At 36.6% G+C, this 21,910-nt stretch overlaps 1 protein-coding gene across 1 annotated transcript in view; it reads left to right on the top strand.

Moving 5' to 3' along the window:
* The window catches only part of FAM91A1 (family with sequence similarity 91 member A1), a 39,550-nt gene extending 25,965 nt beyond the window's left edge, over positions 1 to 13,585 (top strand). The window contains exons 18-25 of the mRNA XM_007456045.1: positions 609 to 743; positions 884 to 997; positions 5,068 to 5,140; positions 7,122 to 7,271; positions 9,284 to 9,388; positions 9,921 to 10,044; positions 11,211 to 11,280; positions 13,311 to 13,585. Coding sequence (XP_007456107.1) covers positions 609 to 743; positions 884 to 997; positions 5,068 to 5,140; positions 7,122 to 7,271; positions 9,284 to 9,388; positions 9,921 to 10,044; positions 11,211 to 11,280; positions 13,311 to 13,496 — 957 coding nt within the window. The 3' untranslated portion in view covers positions 13,497 to 13,585. The remainder of the gene's footprint in view (positions 1 to 608; positions 744 to 883; positions 998 to 5,067; positions 5,141 to 7,121; positions 7,272 to 9,283; positions 9,389 to 9,920; positions 10,045 to 11,210; positions 11,281 to 13,310) is intronic.
* The last annotated feature ends 8,325 nt before the right edge of the window (positions 13,586 to 21,910 follow it).

The following is a 21,910-nucleotide window of genomic DNA, read 5'->3' on the forward strand; positions in this document are numbered from 1 at the left end:
GGAGTGATTGTAGATTTGCAGCCCCCCCCAACACACACACACACACACACACACACACACACACACACACTTCCTTCTGTTCTTTAACACAGCCTCTGGTCATAGTAGGAATCCATGAACTGAATGAATGGATGAATGGTAAGATGGATGGAAGGATAGATAGTCCCTTTTGAGAAAAATTATTAATGATTGTAATAACTAACACTTTGATGTAGAGCTTGTTATGTGCTTCCAGGTACTATTTTAAACCTTTAACAATGTCCTTAAGAGATAAGTATTTTGTTGCCATGTTACAGATGAGCAAAATGAGGCACAAGAATGCTTAAGTAATCTTAGGTGATAGGGCTGAGGGGATGAAGCCAAGATTCAGACTTAGGCCATCTACTCCAGAGTCCATTCTCTTAATTGCATTGATAAGACCTGCTTTCTCAATTCCAGTGTAAGTTTGAAACTGTTTGAATGGATCCTTTAAAATTTATCTTCATAAGGATAATAGCGGTTAACACTTACATGAGGCATTAGCTTTAAGAATATACTTGGTCATTTGTGAAATTTGGCCTCTTTAGATAAGTATTTACAACTTTATCTTACCTGTTTTATGATTTTAGCATATTGGACCAGCTATCCCAGAAGTCAGTTCTGTCTGGTTTAAACTGTACATTTACCATATCACCAGGCAAGGACCACCGTCCCTTTTGCTGTCCAAAGGTACAAGACTTCGAAAACTGCCGGATATATTCCAGGTATGTTGAATGAGGTTTTTTAAAAAATCATTTTTAAGGAGGATAGAAACTGGTAAGCAGTATTATAGATAACTTTCTTAATTTTATTTTTTGTTTGTTTCTAAATGCCATGCTGTGTTTTATTCATTTCTTTCCCATAGGGTTATGATCGATTACTAATAACTTCTTGGGGTCATGATCCTGGGGTGGTTCCTACATCAAATGTGCTCACGATGTTGAACGATGCCCTAACACATTCGGCGGTTTTGATTCAGGTACAGTTACCTTATTTGAAACAGTCAGTTTTGGATTTTTATTTTAAAGGTCATAATTTGTCTAGCTTTCTGCTGAGTCGCAATCAGACATCTGTAATTTGACATTTGTAAAACTGAAATGTAAGGAAACAGAGATCTGCGTTTTAGTCCTGGCCTTTGTCTAGCAGCTTGGGAGTGGTGGAAACAGCAAAGGCTTTGAAGTTAGACCCAACTTTGAGTTTCAGCCTCATCTTTTGCTACCTGTGTGGCCCTATTTTTTTTTAATAGTAGCCTTAAAATAGCGATGCAGTTCACATACCATATTCCCCAATTGAATTCTGTGATTCAGTGGTTTTAGAGTATTCACAGATGTCTACAGTCAGCACCACACTCAATTTTACAACATTTTCCTGGACCTTTAGTTCTCACTCCCCTATTCCACTTCCCCACCCCCCACCCCTGCCCCAGCAAGACTAATGTATTTGCTGTCTCCCTAGAATGCCTGCTTGGGGCATTTCAGATACATGGAATCATATAATATGTAGTCTTTTGTGACTGGCTTCTTTCCTGTTGTCAAGGTTCATCATGTAGCATGAGTACTGCATTCCTTTTTATGGCCAAATAATATCCCCTTGTACGACGAAACGCATTTTGTTTATCTGTTCATCAGTTGATGGACATTTGGATTGCTTCTACCTTTTGGCTATTATGAATAATAATAATCACTTATAAACATTTATGTACAGGTTTTTGTGGGAACATGTTGTCATTACTTTTGAGTATATCCCTAGGAGTGGAAATGCTGAGTCATATGGTAACTCTGTTTAACTATTTAAGGAACTGCACCATTTTACAGTCCCTCCAGCACTTGGTATTATCTGATTTTTTTTATTATAGCCACCCCAGCAGGTGTGAAGTGGTGTGTAACATTTTAGAGATACTCCTCTTATACTTAGTTTCCCATCTGCAAAATGGAGATGGTAATATCTACTGTGTAACAACAAAAAATAATAGTGACAGCTAATGCCAAGGTAAGCATTTTTAGCCTTAGGATTGTTGAGAGAATGAAATGAGAAGGTGTGTATGACGTGTGTAGCACACTTTCTGGTATGTAATAGGCTCTTTGTAAAGATTTCATTAGTTCATTGAACTAACAGTTGTACTTGCCATATTCTGTACTAATTAATGTGCATATACAAATAAGATGTGGTCCCTGTCTTCAAGAAACTTAAAGTCTGGTGGGAAAAGTTGCATAAGCAGTCACTTCCATTTTTTTGCTGAGCGCTGAAGAGAGTTATACAGTGCAAGCATTAAAGAGAAGTATCCTTCTAGCCTTGGGACAAGGACAAAGGCTTAGGGAAAGCTCCTTAGAGAAAATGAGACCCAGGCTAAATAGAAAAGGCTGATTTAGAGGAGAGCGAGGCCAGGCAGAGGGGTCAGCATGAATAAATCTCTGGGTAGAGATTTGTTTTCTTTTTCTTCATAACCATTTCCCTGGTGCCCAAAAATAGTGCCTGACTCGTAGAAGTTGCTCAGTGAGTGTTTGTTGAATAAATGAATAGGAATACGAAGTGGGAGCATGTGCTAGGGCCTGTAAGCCGTTACGTAATTTTGTGGGGTGAGCTGAAGTATGATGGGATGGTGGTCAGAGATGAGTCTGCAGAAGTAGGCAGGCCCTGGAGGGCAGTGGACCTTAACTGTCCCACTGTAGTGCTTAGACTTTCCCCTTTAGATTGATGGCAGCCAGTAAAGGGTGCTGAGCAGGGGATTAACATGGTCAGTTTTGATTTGGAAGATCAGCCTGAAGACTGTTGAGAATGGCTGGGTAGGAGAAGACAGGATTAGGATTCAGTGTTGGAGACCAGATAAGAGATGAGGACAGCCTAGGTCACGGAAGTGGTAATAAGAATGAAAAGGAAGAATTATTACAAATATAAAATAAATAGAATTGATCAGATGTCTGAGATGGCTGTGGGAAGAGGAAGAATGATTCCTGAGGTACTTGGCTTTTGAAAGTGGAAGAATGATGATATCACACAGAGCCGGTTTATGGGGGCAGGTGAGGTGGTGTGTTTGGGGCCTGTGGGACATTTGGGTGGTGGAGATATTTAGGAGGTAATTGAAATTATTCTGAAATTCAAATGAGAGGTTGAACAGGAGAGATTGACTTGAGTGTCAGCATCAGTACATGGATGGTAGTAGAAACCGTGAGACGATGCATCAGCCAGCCAGGGCAGACATGAAGTAGGGGTGGGGGGAGATACACAGTAGAGTGGGTTAGACATGGACTGAAGGGTCTTCACATCTTGATTCCACCACTTATTGGCAATGTTGGGCAAGTTAAATAACCTCCTTGAACTTCAGTGACTTCACCTGCAAATTGGAGATGATAACAGTTCTTATCTTTATACGGTTGTTGACAAATGACTGAAATGGATGATCTATGTAAAAATGCTTTAGACCTTTGTTCAGCGCATCGGAAGATCTGAAACAATGTTCGCTGTGGTGGTGGGAGAAGAGCAAGGAGTTTTAAGGTTTCGTTAAGGAAGGAGCTCTGCCTTTGCTAAAGGATGCCTCTTTCATTAAATTTTATGGAAGAATTCACCTTGCTGGAACTTAAAACAACAAAGTTAAGATTTTGATTAAAACCATGCTTTTATAATAGCCATCTTGTCTAGGGTTAAAATCATAAATGTATCAGTGGAATAGAAGCAAGAAGTCAGAAATACATTCAAGTTGTTATATAGACCAAATAAATGAATGTGATTTTTTTCCTGAAATTATTTTTTTCTTTTATGTCACAGTATCTTGAATTTGAATAATGTATGGGTCTCTTAAAGGGAAAAAATGTATAGACCCCCAGTGTTAAATTTTCTATTATAACGATTCAAAATACATGTAAACATAAAATTAAATTCCTCATGCTTATCATTCTTACACAACTGCAAAGCAAAAGTGAATTTAGGAATTAAATACAAAAGACTAACAAAATTTAAATGAACAACATTAATGAAGTGTGATGGATGAAAGTAAATTATTATTTGTAATGTGGGACTGGCGTGGTTAGACTCGTAGATTTTTTTCAATTTAACGTTTGATAGTAAATTCACATGATTCAAAAATAAAACACGATTAAAAGGTGCATAGAGAAAAGTACCACTGCCCTTCTGACACTCTACCCAGTGCCCACTCCCTAACTCTCCTCCAGGTCAGACAGCCGCATTAGTTTTTGCTGTACCCTTCTAGAATTTCTTTCTCTTTTTTCTTTTTGCGGTACGCGGGCCTCTCACTGTTGTGGCCTCTCCGGTTGCGGAGCACAGGCGCTGGACGCACAGGCTCAGCGGCCGTGGCTCACGGGCCCAGCCGCTCTGCAGCATGTGGGATCTTCCCGGACCGGGACACGAACCCGCGTCCCCTGCATCTGCAGGCGGACTCTCAACCACTGCGCCACCAGGGAAGCCCCTAGAATTTCTTTATGCATGTGCAAGCGGTTACACTCTGAGATGCCCCATGCTTTTTCTCCACTTAGCAGTTGGAACTTTCCATTTCACTTTGTAGAGAGCTTGCTCTTTTTTGCAGCTGCATTGAAAATACATACATTAATTTATTTAATCAGTCCCCTACTGACAGGCATTTTGGTTGTTTCCAATCGTATATAATTATGATGTTGCAGCAAATAATTTTCAACATGTGTCATTCAGTGCAGGTTTTTGAGATTTATATTCCTAGTCCATGGTGTGCCAGGTGATCGTGGGGATCCTCCACCACTTTGCTCTCTCAGCACTGCAGCTGACCCTTGTGTGAGTGCACTTGATCTCATTAAGGCTTCACTTGCCTGACACCAGATTTACCTGTTTTTTCATTAGTCCATACACTCAATTTGAGACACATTGCCTTAATAGGTTAATATAGACTTCAGATTGTCTTTACTCGCTGGAGAAAAATAGAAAATTGTTCAGAGCATTTTGATGGAGTGTTAATGTGGAATACACCATCACGAGGCACAGTCTTGTTTATCGTTTGAGTGTCTACTATTGGAAATACAGGTTTCACGTATACCTTTCTTTCAACTTGTGTTTTTTCGTGTTTAGGGACATGGTTTGCATGGGATAGGAGAAACTGTCCACATACCTTTCCCATTTGATGAGACAGAACTACGAGGAGGTACCTCAATTTTGAGTTGTATCCATTTGACTTCTTTATGATTAATCTTGTCCACAATTTGGTAGAAACATAGCAGGAAGTAAATTCTTAAAAATTTTAAGTTCTAGGGTCTTAAAACTATTCTGCTTTTAAAGAGTATTGGCAAAAAGTAGTTTTCTGTCATGTGCCTGTTCCTACAAAGAACTAATAGAATAAGACTCATTTAGGACCTAGGCCTAGAAGGAATACTAGTCTGTCTTGGAGTTGAAGAGACAAAGTAGGTAGCTATGTAGATGGAAGACTAGGTTTTCTGTATGTTTGGCCTTTCAGTTCCCTTTTATTGTCTATTTATTTGGAGGTTGGGGAAGAAGACAAGTCATAGGAAGATTTTATGCTTAGAAAGTTGATTTTTTTTTTCCCCCCAGTGTTACATACTGTTTTTTTTCAGGGGCTTTTATGGACACTAATGAACATTTGTATACTAACTTACAGTTTACAGAGAACTTGCATGTATTTCCTGTTTCAGCATTTTTTTTTTACAGAAACAAATTTAAAAAAAAAATACTTTTATTAATGGTCAATGTGTTTTGATTTAAGTTTGCGCTATAGTATTAGAAGCCCCGAATCTAGAGTCACTGTGTAGAGAAAATGAGAAAGCACTAATTTACTTTTTAACTAATTAATTAAAAATTTTTTTACATTTTATTTTTCCTATTAGAGAGGACTTGAGTGAATAGCAAAGTCTGAGCTAAATTTAGTGGGTTCGAATCAAGGGTGAAAAGCCTGTTTAATGTTATCTCTTTTTAGAATTGTGAGCTACAATACATTTGATGAAAGATGCTCGGAGAATTTCTATAAACGCAAAATCATTCTTCCTTTTGTTTAATATAAAAATACCTTTCCTCTTTTGAATATTAAGAAAGTATGTATATTCAAAAGAAAAATACTCTCTGATTAAAACTTACGTATATTTATATAGCACTTGTGTTTCCTGCTCCATGCAAAACTTTCATTCTCTAATCTATTTTTCTTCTTAGAATATTGCTTGGAATTTTAGAGAGCAGGGAATTGTTCAAGTAATTTAATTTAATTCATATAAGAACTTTTCTTCTAAAATGTTAGTTACCATTGCCCTTCCTCGCCCAAAGCAGGGAAAAGGAAGATTTTTTAAGTATTTTTTCTTTTCCACATGGCTAGGCTGCAGAAGCCTCACATTTGAAATTAAGTGCTCTCTTTTGGCTGTTGTGAATAAATGTGTACAAAATTTGGAGAAGAGAGTTTTCTCTTCCAAAAAATAGCCCCTATTCAGAAATAAGTGTTTCTCTGCAACTAAACTTTGCTAGCTAATTCTCTCATACTTTATAAATTCTATGGAAAAATTTATTGTTCAGAAGATACAGGATAGTGACAGCAGGATCTTAAAAATCACAAAATCTCAAGAACTGATTAAGAAATCTCTTGCCTTTGGAGATTACTGTGCAAATTCTAAAAAAGAGGAATATTCATATTTGGTTATTGAGCATCTTTCTCATTTGTAAGTTCACATATTTGTGAGAATGAGCTGATATTTAATTTATTAGGGATATAATTTCAAGTACTTTGTTAGCTTTAGTTTCAATAAGAATACTTTTTACTTTTCTTAAATTAAAAAAAATATATGATGTGTATTTAATGCATTTCCTGGTAGAAACCCACTAAGTAAGTATTTGAGGCAGAATAGAACTACAAAGAGAAGCCTAGAGAATTTGCCACTGACTGGCCCTATTTCATTACTTAGCAGGTCAGTTGTTTTGCTACATCAGTTGCCTTCTGAAGTCTGTAAATATGTTGTATGTGTACAGCATCCTTTTTTATCCAGAGAGATTTCTTCATTGGAATCAATCTTGATAAAATATAAAAGTAGTTCTAAGAATTGTTTAATAAAAGGAAAATATATTTAAGTTTTTGGTGTTTTGTTGTAAAACTATTTACTTATAATGTGATGTCAACTCTTTGTTCTTAGAGTTTACGCGTGTCAATATGGGTGTTCATAAAGCATTGCAGATGTTAAGGAACAAAGTGGACTTGCAGCATTTTTGTGGATATGTCACCATGTTGAATGCTTCTAGCCAACTTGCAAACAGAAAACTCAGTGATGCTTCTGATGAGAGAGGTTAGCCACTAGCTGGGTTCTTTGAATTAAGATAATCGGTACTGAGTTTATCACAAGCTTAATATTTAAAAAGCATGGGTACCTTTGTGCGGATGTTGACTTATTTAATAGTTAATGTTTTTCCACTGAAAGATGAGAAAATATTCTGTGACATCGTTGGGACAAATGTCAGTTGTTCAAATGGAGAAAATACTAAGAGCATAAGTAAAGAAGTGATGACCTGGGGTTAGAATACAGAATGGTTATTGGGTTTTAGCCCTTTACTGTCATATTTATGTTTATAGGCTTTAAATTAAGTTCCTTTATGGGGTGATGGTTTCAAAACTTTAGTCTCTTTGTAAAATTGTTTTCAAACTAGAATGAGTGGTTTTTCCCTTTCAGCTTTCCTCTTTCTGTCAAGGCACCATGGTCTTGTTCTGCAGGGCTTAAAGATCATATCTTTATCTCATCCTTCTCCCTTCCCACTCAACCCAGTTAGTTTCCAAGTTCTGTGAATTAGTCTTTAGAAATGTCTCTTGTATCCATTTCTTTCCCTCTCTCTTTAATTCTCTGTAACTGCCATTCTAGTCTTGAGTTTTGATACTTTATACATGTTTTATTGCGACCATTTCCTGCTTAGCCTTCCTGGCCTCATTCTCTTCTTTCTGCCTCCAGCCTGTCCTGCATATTGACAACAGCTAATTTTCCTTAGATACCTTTTTCTTTCTAATTTAAAAATTCATTTTCAAATCACCTTCTCATAGTTACTGATTGTTTCTGTTCTGGCATAATTTTGGCTTGTATGTGGCTTTGGTTGCCATGATGTCACCTCTGGTCCACGACTCTAGGGAACCTTTTAATTCAAGTCTCTATCATTGATTGACTATATTCACTGAACCTCTTAGTTTGAAATCCTGAGAAAATATGATTGATTGCTAGCCATCCAGTAGATTGAATTAGTATCCACTCCTGGTCCATTTACCTTTGGCCAGAGGAGTTGGGTAACTTTAAACAGTTGACTGCCAGGTATCACAGGAGCATTTTGAGAGAAGAGGGCTGTGGGTTAGGCAGTCATTTCAATGAATGTCTACTGTAGCTGTCATGTTTTATTTCATTCATTCTATAAACATTTACAAAATACCTCCTTAGGTGTTGGAGATATTTCTGTTACTAAGTCCTAGGGAATAAAGGCCTGGAAGGAGAGACAAGCAAGTGAATGAGCCTACTGTGTAGTGTTAAAAGACTGAGATATGGGGGTCTGCTTCTTGAAGTGCTAAAGTAGGACAGGGAAGGCATATCCCAGCCCAGGTGAGCTATCAGAGAGGCCTCTTAGAGAAGGTAAAGTTTGAACTAAATTTTAAAAAGTCAGGAGTTCGCTACACACAGATGATTGTTGTTTATTTAGAGGGTAGCAACCTTTAGGCAGAGAGAATCAGGCAATAGAGTAGCTCATCTTGGCCAAAAGAAAGAGTTTGTTGGGCAGTAGTAGATGAGAGTAGAGAAGTAATAAGTGAGATCTAGAAGGTCTTGGAGGATCTTTCATGCTGAAAGATACAGGGAGTCAAAAAAATTTTTTTTGAGAAGGAATGATGTAATCAGACTGCATGTTTCCATGGGGATAGAAATGACTTTAGTAATTCTCTAAAAGGTCTAAACTTGTGTTCTGCCTTTTTAATCCTTTTTTTTTTTAGGTCAGGGCTTTACAAGCTCAGTACTATTTATGTTTGGAGCTGGATAATTCCTTGTTGTGGGGGGCTGTCCTGTGCACTGTTGGATGTTTAGGATCTCTAGACATCAGTAGCATCCCTGTCCCTATTCATGGAAACCAAACCATGTCTTCAAACGTTGCCAAATGTTTCTTGGGGGACAAAATTGTCCCCGTTTTAAGAACAACTGCTTTAGACTAAAGACTGTTCATTGTTTTCCGTTGTCATTTCTGTTGCCTGAAGTCTTCTTTTATGTTAGGACTGACTTATTGACAACCTGTGCCAACTACTAGAATCCTAATATTGTGTATGCCCTTTAATTATAAGGAGAACCTGATTTGGCTTCTGGCTCAGATGTAAATGGGAGTACAGAGTCATTTGAAATGGTTATTGAGGAAGCAACTATAGATTCAGCCACAAAGCAAAACTCTGGTAAGGCTTTAAAAATTATTTGCAATCTTGGACTGATTTCTGAGGTTTGACTCTTTTGTTAAGTCATTTGGATATCGTTTGTCTGCTCTTATTATAATGGACTTTTTCATAAGTATTTTCTAGGAAAGAATTTTATATATTTAGAATAATATTTAAAGTTAGTTAAAATATTATAAAACTATGACCTGAGAATAAAAATGTTTTATTTTTCCTATGTTGATTCTCTCATCATGTAGCTGTCCTGCACGACCTTTTTTTTTTTTTTTTTTTGGTGAAAGACCACTTTGAGCATCTGTTGAAAGCTGTATGCCTTCTTCCCAGAAGCATGTACATACTCAAAAAACATTCTTTCCTGTTTCAGAGATCCACTGATCCCCTCTCTGAGTCTTCTCCCCTGCTAAGCCCTTCGGTGGATGTCAGTGGGGGATGGGAAGAATCTATGAAAATCTCTGGAGCTCAGTTAAGAAACCCTGGTTGGTCATAATATATATAAATATATATATGATTAATAACTTTATATATCCTTTTGTAGTTGCCACAACAGAGGCAGATTGGGTTCCTCTTGAGCTGTGCTTTGGAATTCCACTGTTTAGTTCTGAATTAAACCAGAAAGTGTGCAGAAAAATTGCTACACATGGCCTTTGCAGAAGAGAGAGGTGAGGGTTTATGTTTGTTGTCATCTTTTCATCTATGAGACTTCTTAAGCTCTCAGTATTAGTTGCTATATCGTACTTTGTCTTATTTCACACATGATCATAGTACTTGCCTTGTGTTTATTTGTTGATTGAATAAAAATGGCTAGTTTAAGGGTTTGCTGTGTATTTTAAAATTAAAGTTCAGTACCTCAGAAATTAGGCACATGCAAGTCTTCTGGACACATGTCTTGGTTAATTATATTTACTTAGTTACCCAGATTTGGTGAGAGTACGGTTAAAATGGGCATGCTTATATGACTGTATGAACCTAGTTTTTTTTAATATGTAAATATCAATAGAAATTCTCTCAACATACACACACTCAAGTTATGTTAATAGTGATTATCTCCTATAGTGGAATTATGGCTGACTTTCTAAATTTTCTTCAGTTTCCACATTTTCTAAAATGAGCACATATTATCAGAAATGACATGTAGGTTTTATCTCATATGCCAACTCTGATCCATTGGGAATGGCTGCTAAGAGTCAGCGTTGTAAAGGTTCTGAGACTGTCTGGTTTAGCCGAAAAGAGTATCATTGAATCTGATTGTCATGGTGGGTGGCTTGAAGAGATGATATCCACAGATCTTGACATCTTTATTTAGGAAAACGAAGTTGGATAATAAATAATTAATTTAATTGGCTCAGTGTAGCTTATATCAGAAAATTAAAAGTACTTAACTGACAAATAATTTTAATAGCTATCCTGAAAATAAAATAACATGCATGAATAAAATAAAGAAATTCTATATAGTTTTAATGATTGCCACTATAATTGTTACCAATTTACATATTTGAAAAATATGTACCTAAATTTTTATTTTAGAAGTTTTCTTGTATTTAACATTTATATTTGGTAGTAGTTTAAACTTTTAACAATAATTTTCCAATTTTGGTTATACATGATGTTTTATTTCGAAATGGTCTTTTTATGGACTGTTACTCTGTATTACTAAAACAAGCAGAAATTTCATTGATGGGAACGATTGAAATTGTTTTTTTAAAATTTGTATGTAATTAACCAAGATGTAGATACATATATAAATGCATTTAAATTGTTAAAATTAAACTCTTGTGAGATATTAGTTCTTGTCATATTTGTTTTAAACTTTTCCCCATTTTTTCAGCCTTCAGAACCTCTTACATTCCAGTAGAAAACTGTCTCTACAAGTCCTTAACTTTGTTCACTCATTCCAGGTAACAAAAACCAAAAAAATCCAAATGGTATTTGCATAGAGCTTTTATAGTTTGCAAAACACTTCCATGTTTGTTCTGAGTCTCCACAGCAGTAAGACATGAAATTAAGCATTATTTCATGCTTATTTATGCATTTTAATTTATAAACAAAGATGCTGAAATTCAGGAAGTTAACTGACTTATACATGATTTCACTTGCCAGGTGTTTAGGAAGCTTTGACTGTTTGTTCTGTGCTGGTGCTTCATTAAACGGAAGTGTGTTAAGCATCTGCCATGGGCCATGCACCGTGCTAGGTGCTGGTTCTTGGGTCAGTACACTTCCATTAATAACTTGCAGTGATTCTCCATTGCTGAGAGGGGATTGTCTGTTATGGTAGTGAATGCCAGTGCTCTAGACCTTTTATCTTCCCCCCAAGGAAAGAAAGGATACTCCAGACTTGATTTGTAGATAAACTTTTAGAACGGAATATTTTTGTTTGGTATATCTGTTCTAACATTATGAAATCAGTATTTTGGAGTTTGGTTTCATTCATTCTTTCAATAAATGATTGAGTCGACTCTATGCCAGACCCTTTACCAGGCAGGTGCTGGGGAAACAATAATGTCTAAGACACTAATGGAGCTTAAGTGTTGTATGAGACCATAGTCGAGTAAACGTCAAAATATGTGAAGTAATTACAGAATTCAGTAAGTGCTTTGAAGGAGCCAAGCTCCTTCACATCTGATGGAATCCAAAGGTAGACCTAATTTAAATAGGTAGAGATGATGCATAAGCTGAAACCTAAAGGATGGGAAAGAGAATTCCAGGCCGAGGTTAGAAGGTGCGAAAGTCCTGTTGTCAGGAAGGCTCTTGGCCTGCAAGGAAACGAGAAGGCCAGTGTGGCAGAAGCCTCGTGAAAGAGGGATGATGGGAAGAGGTGAGGTTGAAGAAGAACGGAGAGCTTTCTGGAGTATGTTAAAGAGTATGTATTTTATGCTGAGTGCAAAGAGAAACTATTATAATAGACTTTTAACAGAGAATGACATCATTTTTAATTGACTCTTTTAAAAGATTAGTTACTGTTTAGAGAATAGATTAAAAACAGACAAGCACAGAAACAAGTTCGGAGACTGCTCTAATAGCCCAAGTAAGAGATGTTGGTGGCCGAACACCCTTTTTCGTTTAAAACAAATTTGCGTATATCCATAACAAAGGTTTATTACATGTATATACTGTTAAACATGGAATAATATAATAAATTATGTATATTATAAAGGATACACAAAACCAGGAATTTTATCGGATGCAATAAGTAGATACAGGATTTAAAAATTTTTCATGGTACTGCACCCCACTTTAGAGTGAGTACCCCACTTTGGAGACCACTGGCCTAGACTATGGTGGTGGCTATGGTGAGTGAGTCAAGTAAACTCATTTGGGATACACGTTGGAGGGAGACTGATGGAACTTGGTGATTAAATGTGAGGAAGGATTGAGGCTGTGATGAGGAAGGGAAGGATAAAGAATGATTTTCCTATTTCTTGACTAGTTTGAGCAGGGAAGACTGGGGAGGAACCAGTGGGGGAAAATTTGAGAGTTTGCTTATGGACATGCTAAGTGTGGAATTTATGGTGAAACATCCAAGAACAGATGTTGGATAGGTGGAGGTTTGAGCCTGGAGTTCTGGGGAGAAGTCTGCTGAATGTGTGAATCTGAGAGCCCTGGGAGGATGGATTGTTCTGTTGCTTAATGTTGTGTGAGGGTTTTTGTCTAAGAATTAACTTTTTCTCATCCCATATTCTCATAGCATGTTATTTCTGTTTATTTCAAAGCACTTGTCATCATCTGAGTGTATTAGTCATTTCTGCATGTTAATACCTATCATTGATTATTTTGGGTTTGTGAGGTACAACTTTGCATCTCCTATAGTGCTTTGCCATTCCATAAACATTTCTTAGGTAATCAAGGTCTCTATTTCTCATTAGCTACATTAAGTGGTTTGGTAAAATGTTGAATAGAATTTTTTTTCTCTTGTTTCTTGATCTTTTAGGAAGGTGCTTCAACACTGGATATTCACACTGAGGCCAGTTTTCCAAGTTTGCTTTCACAGTCATCCTGTGCTGACGTGGGAGTCCCACTTCCTGCAAAGAACTTAATATTTAAAGATGGCATCTTAACAGAGTGGAGTGGACGTTCACCTTCCTCACTTCTTATCGCTAATCTCCATTTGCAATAATTTGGTTACATCATTTGTTGCTCACACTTTCTGCCATTTTTCTTTCTTAACATTAGCTTTATATTGCCAGCCACTAAAAAGCATCCTGCTGCTGCAGTGCAGTTCATGCTTAAATGATGTTAAAGTTAGAGTTTGGGGAACACGTTCATGTTTTCTGAAGTTTTCCTCATTATTGCACCTCCTAATGCAACGAAGAGCTTTTTAGCAGTCTGCACTGTATTTTTTACCTTGAGACAATCTGCGTTTCTTTTATAAAACTGAGGATATACTTTATAGGCTTTATGATGACTGTTATGTTTATAAGCAGTCACTATGAATATTGCAGTGGTAATTTTATATGTTTATCAAACATAAATCTTGTTTAATTTTATATTTTGTTACCTACTCTTTAGGGGATCGTGGGAAGAGGTAGAATTCTTCCTCTGAAAAGGCTTCTTGGTATTTAAAGTAGCAAAACGATAAAACGATAAACATCCATTATTGAGAGATGATCTGATGGGGCATTAAGAATTGCTGTGGATGTTTGTAAATTATGTATATCGGTTGAACATTGTTGAAGGTATGTAAATCAGCATAGTTATGTATGGCTTAACCTTGATTTAGAAGGTCTTAACTCAGACTATGACTATACATTGACATCTCATAAGAAGCTTTGGAAAACATTCTATTTTTAAACAACATTTATATGTGGACTTCAGTTGTCGCTCATTTTGGGCTTTATATTTTCATAGAGTCTTTATGGAAAAATAGAATTTATTTTCCACTCTTGTAGCTGTGGCTGCTGCACGTTTTCTCCCTGATTTATTTTTGTTTAGTAGCTCTACCCATGAATGTTATGGAATTGGATTTGATGTTTTCAAACCAAGGATTTTGATTTCAGCTTAGAATTACATATTAGAGGCATTAAGGCTGTGTTTTCTGATCAGAACACTTTAGTGATAAACCTCCTGTGAGGACATAAGCAATCCGGATCTTAAGTTTATGTGACTAGTTTTAGAGGAAATGATAAAGAAAAATTGAGTAATTTCAAAATGTTTCTTGAGTCATTGATTCTTTTAGTATCTCAAATGTTGAATAGAATAATTGGAATCACTTTTTAGATTTTTCAAGTTACCTTGCTTGGGAAGTTTGTGCAGTGTGATATAGTTTAGTTTAGCTCTTCTCATAGGATGATGGTTTGCTAGTTTAAAACTAACCAATCTAACTGGTCAAACAACATATATCTAAAATATTTAAAGCATTAGAAAATTTGGGAAGGTTAAACCTAAACATTTTTGCTGATAATTTTTGTTATTTATAGAACTGACATTTGTTTATTTAACATACTTCTGGAAGTATGTGTCTTTCTTCAAACTGTTAACATAACCATGCATTCAGTACTGTCGCCTCCCTATTGAGTATTTTGGAGCAGGTTACCTGTGGCACAGTCAGTGCTGTGTTTGGGTAAATGCAGTAATGTTTAGTATTCTACTTTGTCTTAATATGAGGTAGAAACCAAGTGTATGTTATAAATGTTTGTGTATAAAAGGAAAAATACTAATATTAAAATAATTTCTTATAACTGTGAATCACTCATTTATTTTTCCAATAATTGATATTGTACATTCCTAGTGCTGTTAGGTATGTATGTAACTTTTACAGTTTTTCAACTGAAAGTTGTAAGTATTTCATTTGATCAGGGCTCTTTAATCTCATTTTCATTTGCTTTGCTCAGATTAACTGTTCTTTTATTTATTTCTGTTATTAACAAGCTTAGCCTACGGTAGTGACATGTACACTAATGAAGCATTGAATGTTTGTAGTTGTTGGTAGTGAACCCAGTTGTTGGTGAATTTAAAACTTAAAATATGGGAGTGATTTGCTGCTGTATTTCCTTTGAGAGCTAACAGAGGAGGAAATAGAACCTAATAAATGATCATGAATTTTAGGGAAAGTACTGAAAAAACATGTAGTCAACTCCGGTTTCTCATGTGAATGAGGAAAGATTCCGATTCCCAGCTGAAGACCTCTCATACTTTTAAGGATGGAGAATCTGCATTTTTAAAGCTGTTATTAGCAAAGTGTGAAAGCCACTTTTATCCTTTACTTTGTGAATTTGGCTTTGTTTCATTCATACATTAACTCATGTAAAGATGCATCTCTTAAATCTTATGTGTTGATCCTATTCAACAAAAAGGTAATAAATACAGAATTTATTATTTGCCAAAGAAAATTTGTGAAAGAATTTTTATCCAGTTTTTCTGCAAATGTTTAAAGTAAACATTTGCAGAAATGTTTCATTTGGCTTTGTGCTGCCTCCCCTCTTTTCTGCCCTTAAAGTAGCTTAAACCATTGGCAAACTTCAGAAACCAAGAGAGAAAAAGAAATATAAAAAAGGACATAGAGTTTAGTATGGTACAATTTCACCTATCACATAGGTCTAAAGAAATGTAACTTTATGTTGTTAAAAAAATATATGATCGTCTGATTTTCTTGATTCCTTTTTTTCTTTCAAAGTGTGTAATCAGATATTTTATTTGTTTTTTGCGGGGGGGAATATTGGTTTCTTTTAGTTGTTTCCAGTTTTCTTTGCCATTTGTGTTTCTCTTTTTTTATGTTCAGTGTTTCAAATACGGTTTGTATTTAAAGATTTTAAAATACCAAAACTGTAACTGAGCACCGTGGATTTTTTTTCTGGTATGCTGTTAATATTATACAGTGAAATGTATAAAGTGTTGTCAATTTGATTATTGACACATATAATATGTTTACAAATAAACTGTGGTGTTGGTCAACTTGCTGTGAAAATGTGTATAATCTTCTGTAAGCCCCTTCCTTAATTTTAAATACAGACATGCTTTCAGTGCTGACATTTTCCTATACCTTTTTAAAAAAAATAACCTTTTTATTTTATAATAATTTCAGATTAGCAGAAAAATTGCAAAGGTGGTCCAGAGATATTCCCTATATCCTTCCACGAGCTTCCGCTAACGTTTAAAACTTATGTAAACTATGGCACATCTGTCAAAACTCAGAAATTAACATTGGTACAATAGTATTTACTAAACTACAGACTTTATTTGGTTTTCACCCATTTTCCTCCCATGTTCTCCTCTTCCAGGACCGCGTCCAGGATACCACGTTGCATTAATTTACTCATCACTGCCGCCTTGGTCTTCACCGATCTGTGACAGTTTCTCAGTCTTTCATGACCGTGACACTGTGAAGAGCACTCGTTGGTGATTTGGTAGGATGTCCCTCAGCGTGGGTATGTCTGTTGTTTTATCATGGTTAAACTTGAGGTTGTGCTTTATCAGGAAGGATATAGCACAGCGGTTGTGTGCCCTTCCATGCTGTATTATATCATGGGGTACATAATGTTAATAGGCGTTATTGGTGATGTTCCTTCATTGGTTAAGGTGGTGTCTGCTAGGTTTTTCCACTGTAAAGTACCATTTTTCCCACTTTCCATACTCTTTTTTTTTTTTTAAGTGAATTACTAAGTCTAGTCCACACTCGAAGGAGTAATATCTATTCTTTACAAATTTTCTTAAAGATTTGTTCCTTTCCCCTATTTATTTGATCATTTATTTATATTAGTATGCAATCATGGCTATTTATTTTATACTTTGGGTTAAAATCCAGTACAGTTATTTATTTTGTTGTGCAAATTGTTTCAGCTTTGCCTATTGGGAACTCTTTGAAGTTGGCTCCTAAATCCTTCTGGTGTGCCCTCATCTTTTTTTTTTTTTTTTTTTTGACCATAGTCTTACTTTCTAGCACTGCAGGTATTATCTGGATGCCAGCCCTAGAATTAGCCTATTTCTCCAAGGAGCCCTGGTTCCTTTCATTGCAGAATGGTACTTAGAAACCAAGATTGTGGTTTAGGTGTGCTTGCTGCTACTGCATCTACAACTTCCCAGTGAAATGACCTAAGAGAATGTATACTAACAAATATATAGGTACACATCTCTATAATTATTTTTAGATCCATCTATCTGTATGTATATTAAACTGATTCTCATCTAGCACTGCAAGGTTCATTCTAGTTATGCCTCTTTGCTTGTTCATAACTTCTTTCTCTGAGGGTGAGAAACCTGGCTCTTTTTATCTACGATTTATTTGCTTATTTGTTCAACCCTAGAATACTTATAAAGTGGTTTCAGAATAGTTAACGTTGTACCCCTGTGAGAAACGAATTGACCAACTAGGGTATAGTGTTTAAGTACTTTGTTTTGTCTTTAGCCTTATAGTATTCACTCATTTTCCAAAGTAACTTAGTTCAGCTCATTTTATTCCCCACTCCTTTCGTTGAGGTTATGTCATACATTTGTAAAACAGATTTGTCACACTCTGAATTCCATCTGGGATCTCTCGACATCCCAGCTGATTTTTCACTAGGAAAATTTACTCTGTATCGTTTTTGACAAACGCAGTCATGTGTCCACTGTCTCAGTACTATACAGAATGGTTCAATCACCCTAAAAATTCCCCTTTGTACTCAACCCCTCACCCCACCCCTCACAACCACTTATCTGTTCCATTCCTGTAATTTTGCTTTTCCCAGAATGTCATACACATGGTGGAATTGTACAGTTTGTAGCCTTTGAGTCTAGCCTCTTTTGCATAGCAAAATGCATTTTAAATTCATACATCTTGTGTGAATCAATAGCTGTTTCTTTCTATTGCTGAGTATTTCATTGTATGGATGTATCAAGGTTTGTTTATCATTTAACATTCATGTCAGGTTTTAATACAAACAATTCATTTTGCTTGGGTAAATACCGACGAGTGGGATTGCTGAGTCATTGGTAATTGTGTATTTAACTTTATAAAAACTGCCAAACTGTCTTCCAAAGTGAGTGACTGTGCCATTTTGCATTCCCACCAGCAATGAATGAGGGTTCCCACTGCAATGGTATCTCGTTGTAGTTGAAATAACCAATTTTCCCAGTGAAAAATGATGTTGGGCATCTTTTCAGGCGCTTATTTGCCATTCATATATCTTCTTTGGTGAAGTATCTGTTCGGATTTGTTGCTCGTATTTTAAAAACTAGGTGTTAACTGAGTTTTAAGAGTTCAGTAAGTATTTGAGTACAAGTCTTTTATCAGATACGTGTTTTGCAGATATTTTTTTCCAGTCTAGCTTGTCTTTTCCTTCTCTTAATAGTGTCTTTTAAAGTAAAGAACAAAAGTTTTTAATTTTGACAATGTCTGGTTCCTTGGTTTGGGGTTTTTTCTTTAACGGATTGTGCTTTTGATGCTGTTATCAAAAAGCTCATCACCAAACCCAGGGTGCAGAGTTTTCATTTTCTTCTGAAAGTTTTATGTTTAGGTCTTTGACCCATTTGAGATAATTTTAATATGCGGTATTTTAATATGCGGTATGAGATAACATGTTTATATTTTCTTCACTTAATTGCCATTACACCTTTGTCAAAAATCAGTTGATGATCCTATAGAGACAAAGTAAAGCAGTAGTTGCCTGGGGTGGAAGTGGGGGGGCGGTGACAGCAAATGGGTATAAGGCATCTTCTTGGAGTGCTGGAAATGTAAAATTGGATTGCAGTGATTGATGGTGTGCAACTCTTAAGTTTACCAAAAAAAATTGCATTGTACACTTATATCAAGTAAATTTTATCATATGTAAATTATACTTCAATAAAGTGGTTTGAAAAAATCAATTGGCATTTTTTTGTGTGGGTCTATTTCTGGGCTCTCAGTTCTGTTTCATTGATCAATATGTCTGTCCTTTTAATACCATGCTGAAACTGGATACTGTTAGTCATCCAACTTTGTTGTTTTTAGAATTGATTTTGGCTCTTTTAGTTCCTTTGCCTTTCCATATAAATTTTAGAAACAGCTTTTCAGCACCTACACACAAGCCTGCAAAGATTTTAATCAAAATTATATTGAATCTATAGATCAAATGGAGGAGGATTGATATCCTAACAAATATCTCTCCATTTATTTATAACTTCTTTGATTTTTGTTGGTCACTGTTTTGCAGGTTTCTTTTTTTTTTTTCTTTTTTGAAAGGTTTTGAACTACAAATTAAATTTCTTTAATAGCTCTATTCCTATTAGCTATTTCTTCTTGAGTGAGTTTTGGTAGTTTGTGTCTTTCAAGGAATTGGTCTGTCTCCACTAGATTACTGAGTTTATGGACATTTATTTTTCATAGTGTACTCTTACTGTCCTTTTATTTGGTGGGATTAGAATAGGAAGATAAAAAGATGAAGTGAGATAAATCCCAAAGAGAAAGTGGCTAAGAATGATCCAGAACAGATGAAAGATGGGAATCCAGAGATACAGGAATCCAGTGCATAGTATGTATCAATAATGTTCATCAGTAATGAACTCAGAAAACAATTCAATTACATCATCAAAGTACTCGGAGAAAATCACTGTTGACCTAACAATTGTGAATCTGGCAAAACTATCTTTCAGGAACAAATGTGAAAAAGTCATTTTCAAATATAAAAAACCAAGTTTATCATTAGACTGACCTCAAAAAAAAATTCAAATAAAGAAGTTTTTCCACAAGGGATGTCTGTTATATGAGAAGGAGTGCTGAGCAAAGATGTTGATTAATCTTAAACTTCTTTTCTGAATGAAAATAATATGATATTTAATTCGGGAAAGTAAAGAAATAGGGCTAAAATCCTAAAAAATAAAGTCATGTGAGTCAGGAGAAGATTACGTAGAGTTAAAGCACTCTAAGCTCATATTGTTCAGAGGGTGAATAATATTCTTTCATCTGTACATTCAGTACTAATTGTACATTTACTATCATGTCTACTGTGGTAGACATGATACTATTTTAGTAAAGGGGCGGATCAGTGAATAAGACAAATTCTGGTCTTCATGGAGTTTACATTCTAGTTAGTGGAGACAGTAAGGAAAGTAAGTAAATTGTATAGCAGGTTAGAAGGTGATAATTGCTATGGGGAAAAAAATGGTGAGAAGGATTGGAGACACTAGGAATTGGAATTCCATTTTATCAGTAGCTGGCCAGAGAAGACCTCAATGAGAGGGTGACATTTAAGCAAAGACTTAAAGAGAATGTGGGCCATGTAGACATCTGGGGGCGAGTGTTCCAGGGAGAGGACACAGTATGCAAAGGCTCACAGGTAGAAGCATGCCTGGCATGTCCAAGGAACTTCAAGATTTGATGAGACTGGGGTAAAGGGAGCTGGGGTAAATTGTGTTGGATAGATAATGGTGGCAGTCTGCTTTGAAATGGTTTGTTGATTTTGTATGTTTTGCTCATGAGAAAAAAGTATGAATGGCTTTCATTTTCCAAGCAGGCATCTGCTGAATCCTAGACAGGACAGTCAAGTCAAAACCAACCTTTAGGGCTTCCCGGTGGCGCAGTGGTTGGGAGTCTGCCTCCCAATGCAGGGGACACGGGTTCATGCCCCGGTCTGGGAAGATCCCACATGCCGCGGAGTGGCTGGGTCCGTGAGCCATGGCCGCTGAGCCTGTGCTTCCGGAGCCTGTGCCCTGCAGCGGGAGAGGCCACAGCAGTGAGAGGCCCGTGTACCGCGGGGCGGGGGGGGGAACCCAAAAAACCGACCTTTAGGCCATTCTTGCTCTCCGTCTTTTGAACACCATTGAAAATCCAGAATGCCAGAAGGGCACAGCTGCCGGATTAAACTTTTAACCTCATCTCTTAGTGTTTTTATTGCTGGTGTTTAAAAAATCACCACCCAGGTTCCTGGAGTGTTGGCATTAGGACTCAGGCAAAGCGCAGAAGTTGTGTTGAAAGCTCAAGAGTCCAAACTGCTGAGGACCTGAGTTGTTTCAGTAGCTTCTAATATTTGTTTGCAGGCTTTTCTCTTCCGCTGGGTGGCAGTGTTTCACTTTTGAATCCTCCTTTCTCTGAGGCAATTAACTTGCATGAGGACAGCACAGAGTAAGCACCTCTTCACCCATCACCCCCAGTCCTATTAACTGTGGGTTGAGTTTGTTTGGAAAACTACTCAGAGAGCTGGAGGACTTACTCCTCCAGGTTGATTATGAATAAATTTCCAGGGGAAAGTGTCTCACTGCAGGAGCGTCTGACTCAGCCTGGGCATTACAGAGTGAGAACAGAAGGGTGGATTTGGGGCTTAGAGACAAAACAGTCAGCATGGTGGTGGCAGGGGTGTTACTGAGCCTCAAATATGAACACTTATTCCATCATTTTTTAAATTCATTTAAGAAAATGTTTCAGATGTATTTGATTTCTGTTGCTATGTATTAATTACCAAAAATGTAATGGCTTAAAACAACATCCATTTATTTATCCCCCCTTCTGGGGGTCTGCAGTCCTAGCATGGCGTGGCTGGGCTCTCTGCTCAAGAGTCCCAGGGGCAGAGTCAGGGTGGCAGGAGTCCTCCTCTGGGGCTCCGGGCCTCTGCTAAGCTCACACAATTATGGCAGGATTCAGAT

The sequence above is a fragment of the Lipotes vexillifer genome, unplaced genomic scaffold, assembly GCF_000442215.2.
Source record: "Lipotes vexillifer unplaced genomic scaffold, Lipotes_vexillifer_v1.1 scaffold84, whole genome shotgun sequence".
Taxonomy (NCBI): Eukaryota; Metazoa; Chordata; class Mammalia; order Artiodactyla; family Lipotidae; genus Lipotes; species Lipotes vexillifer.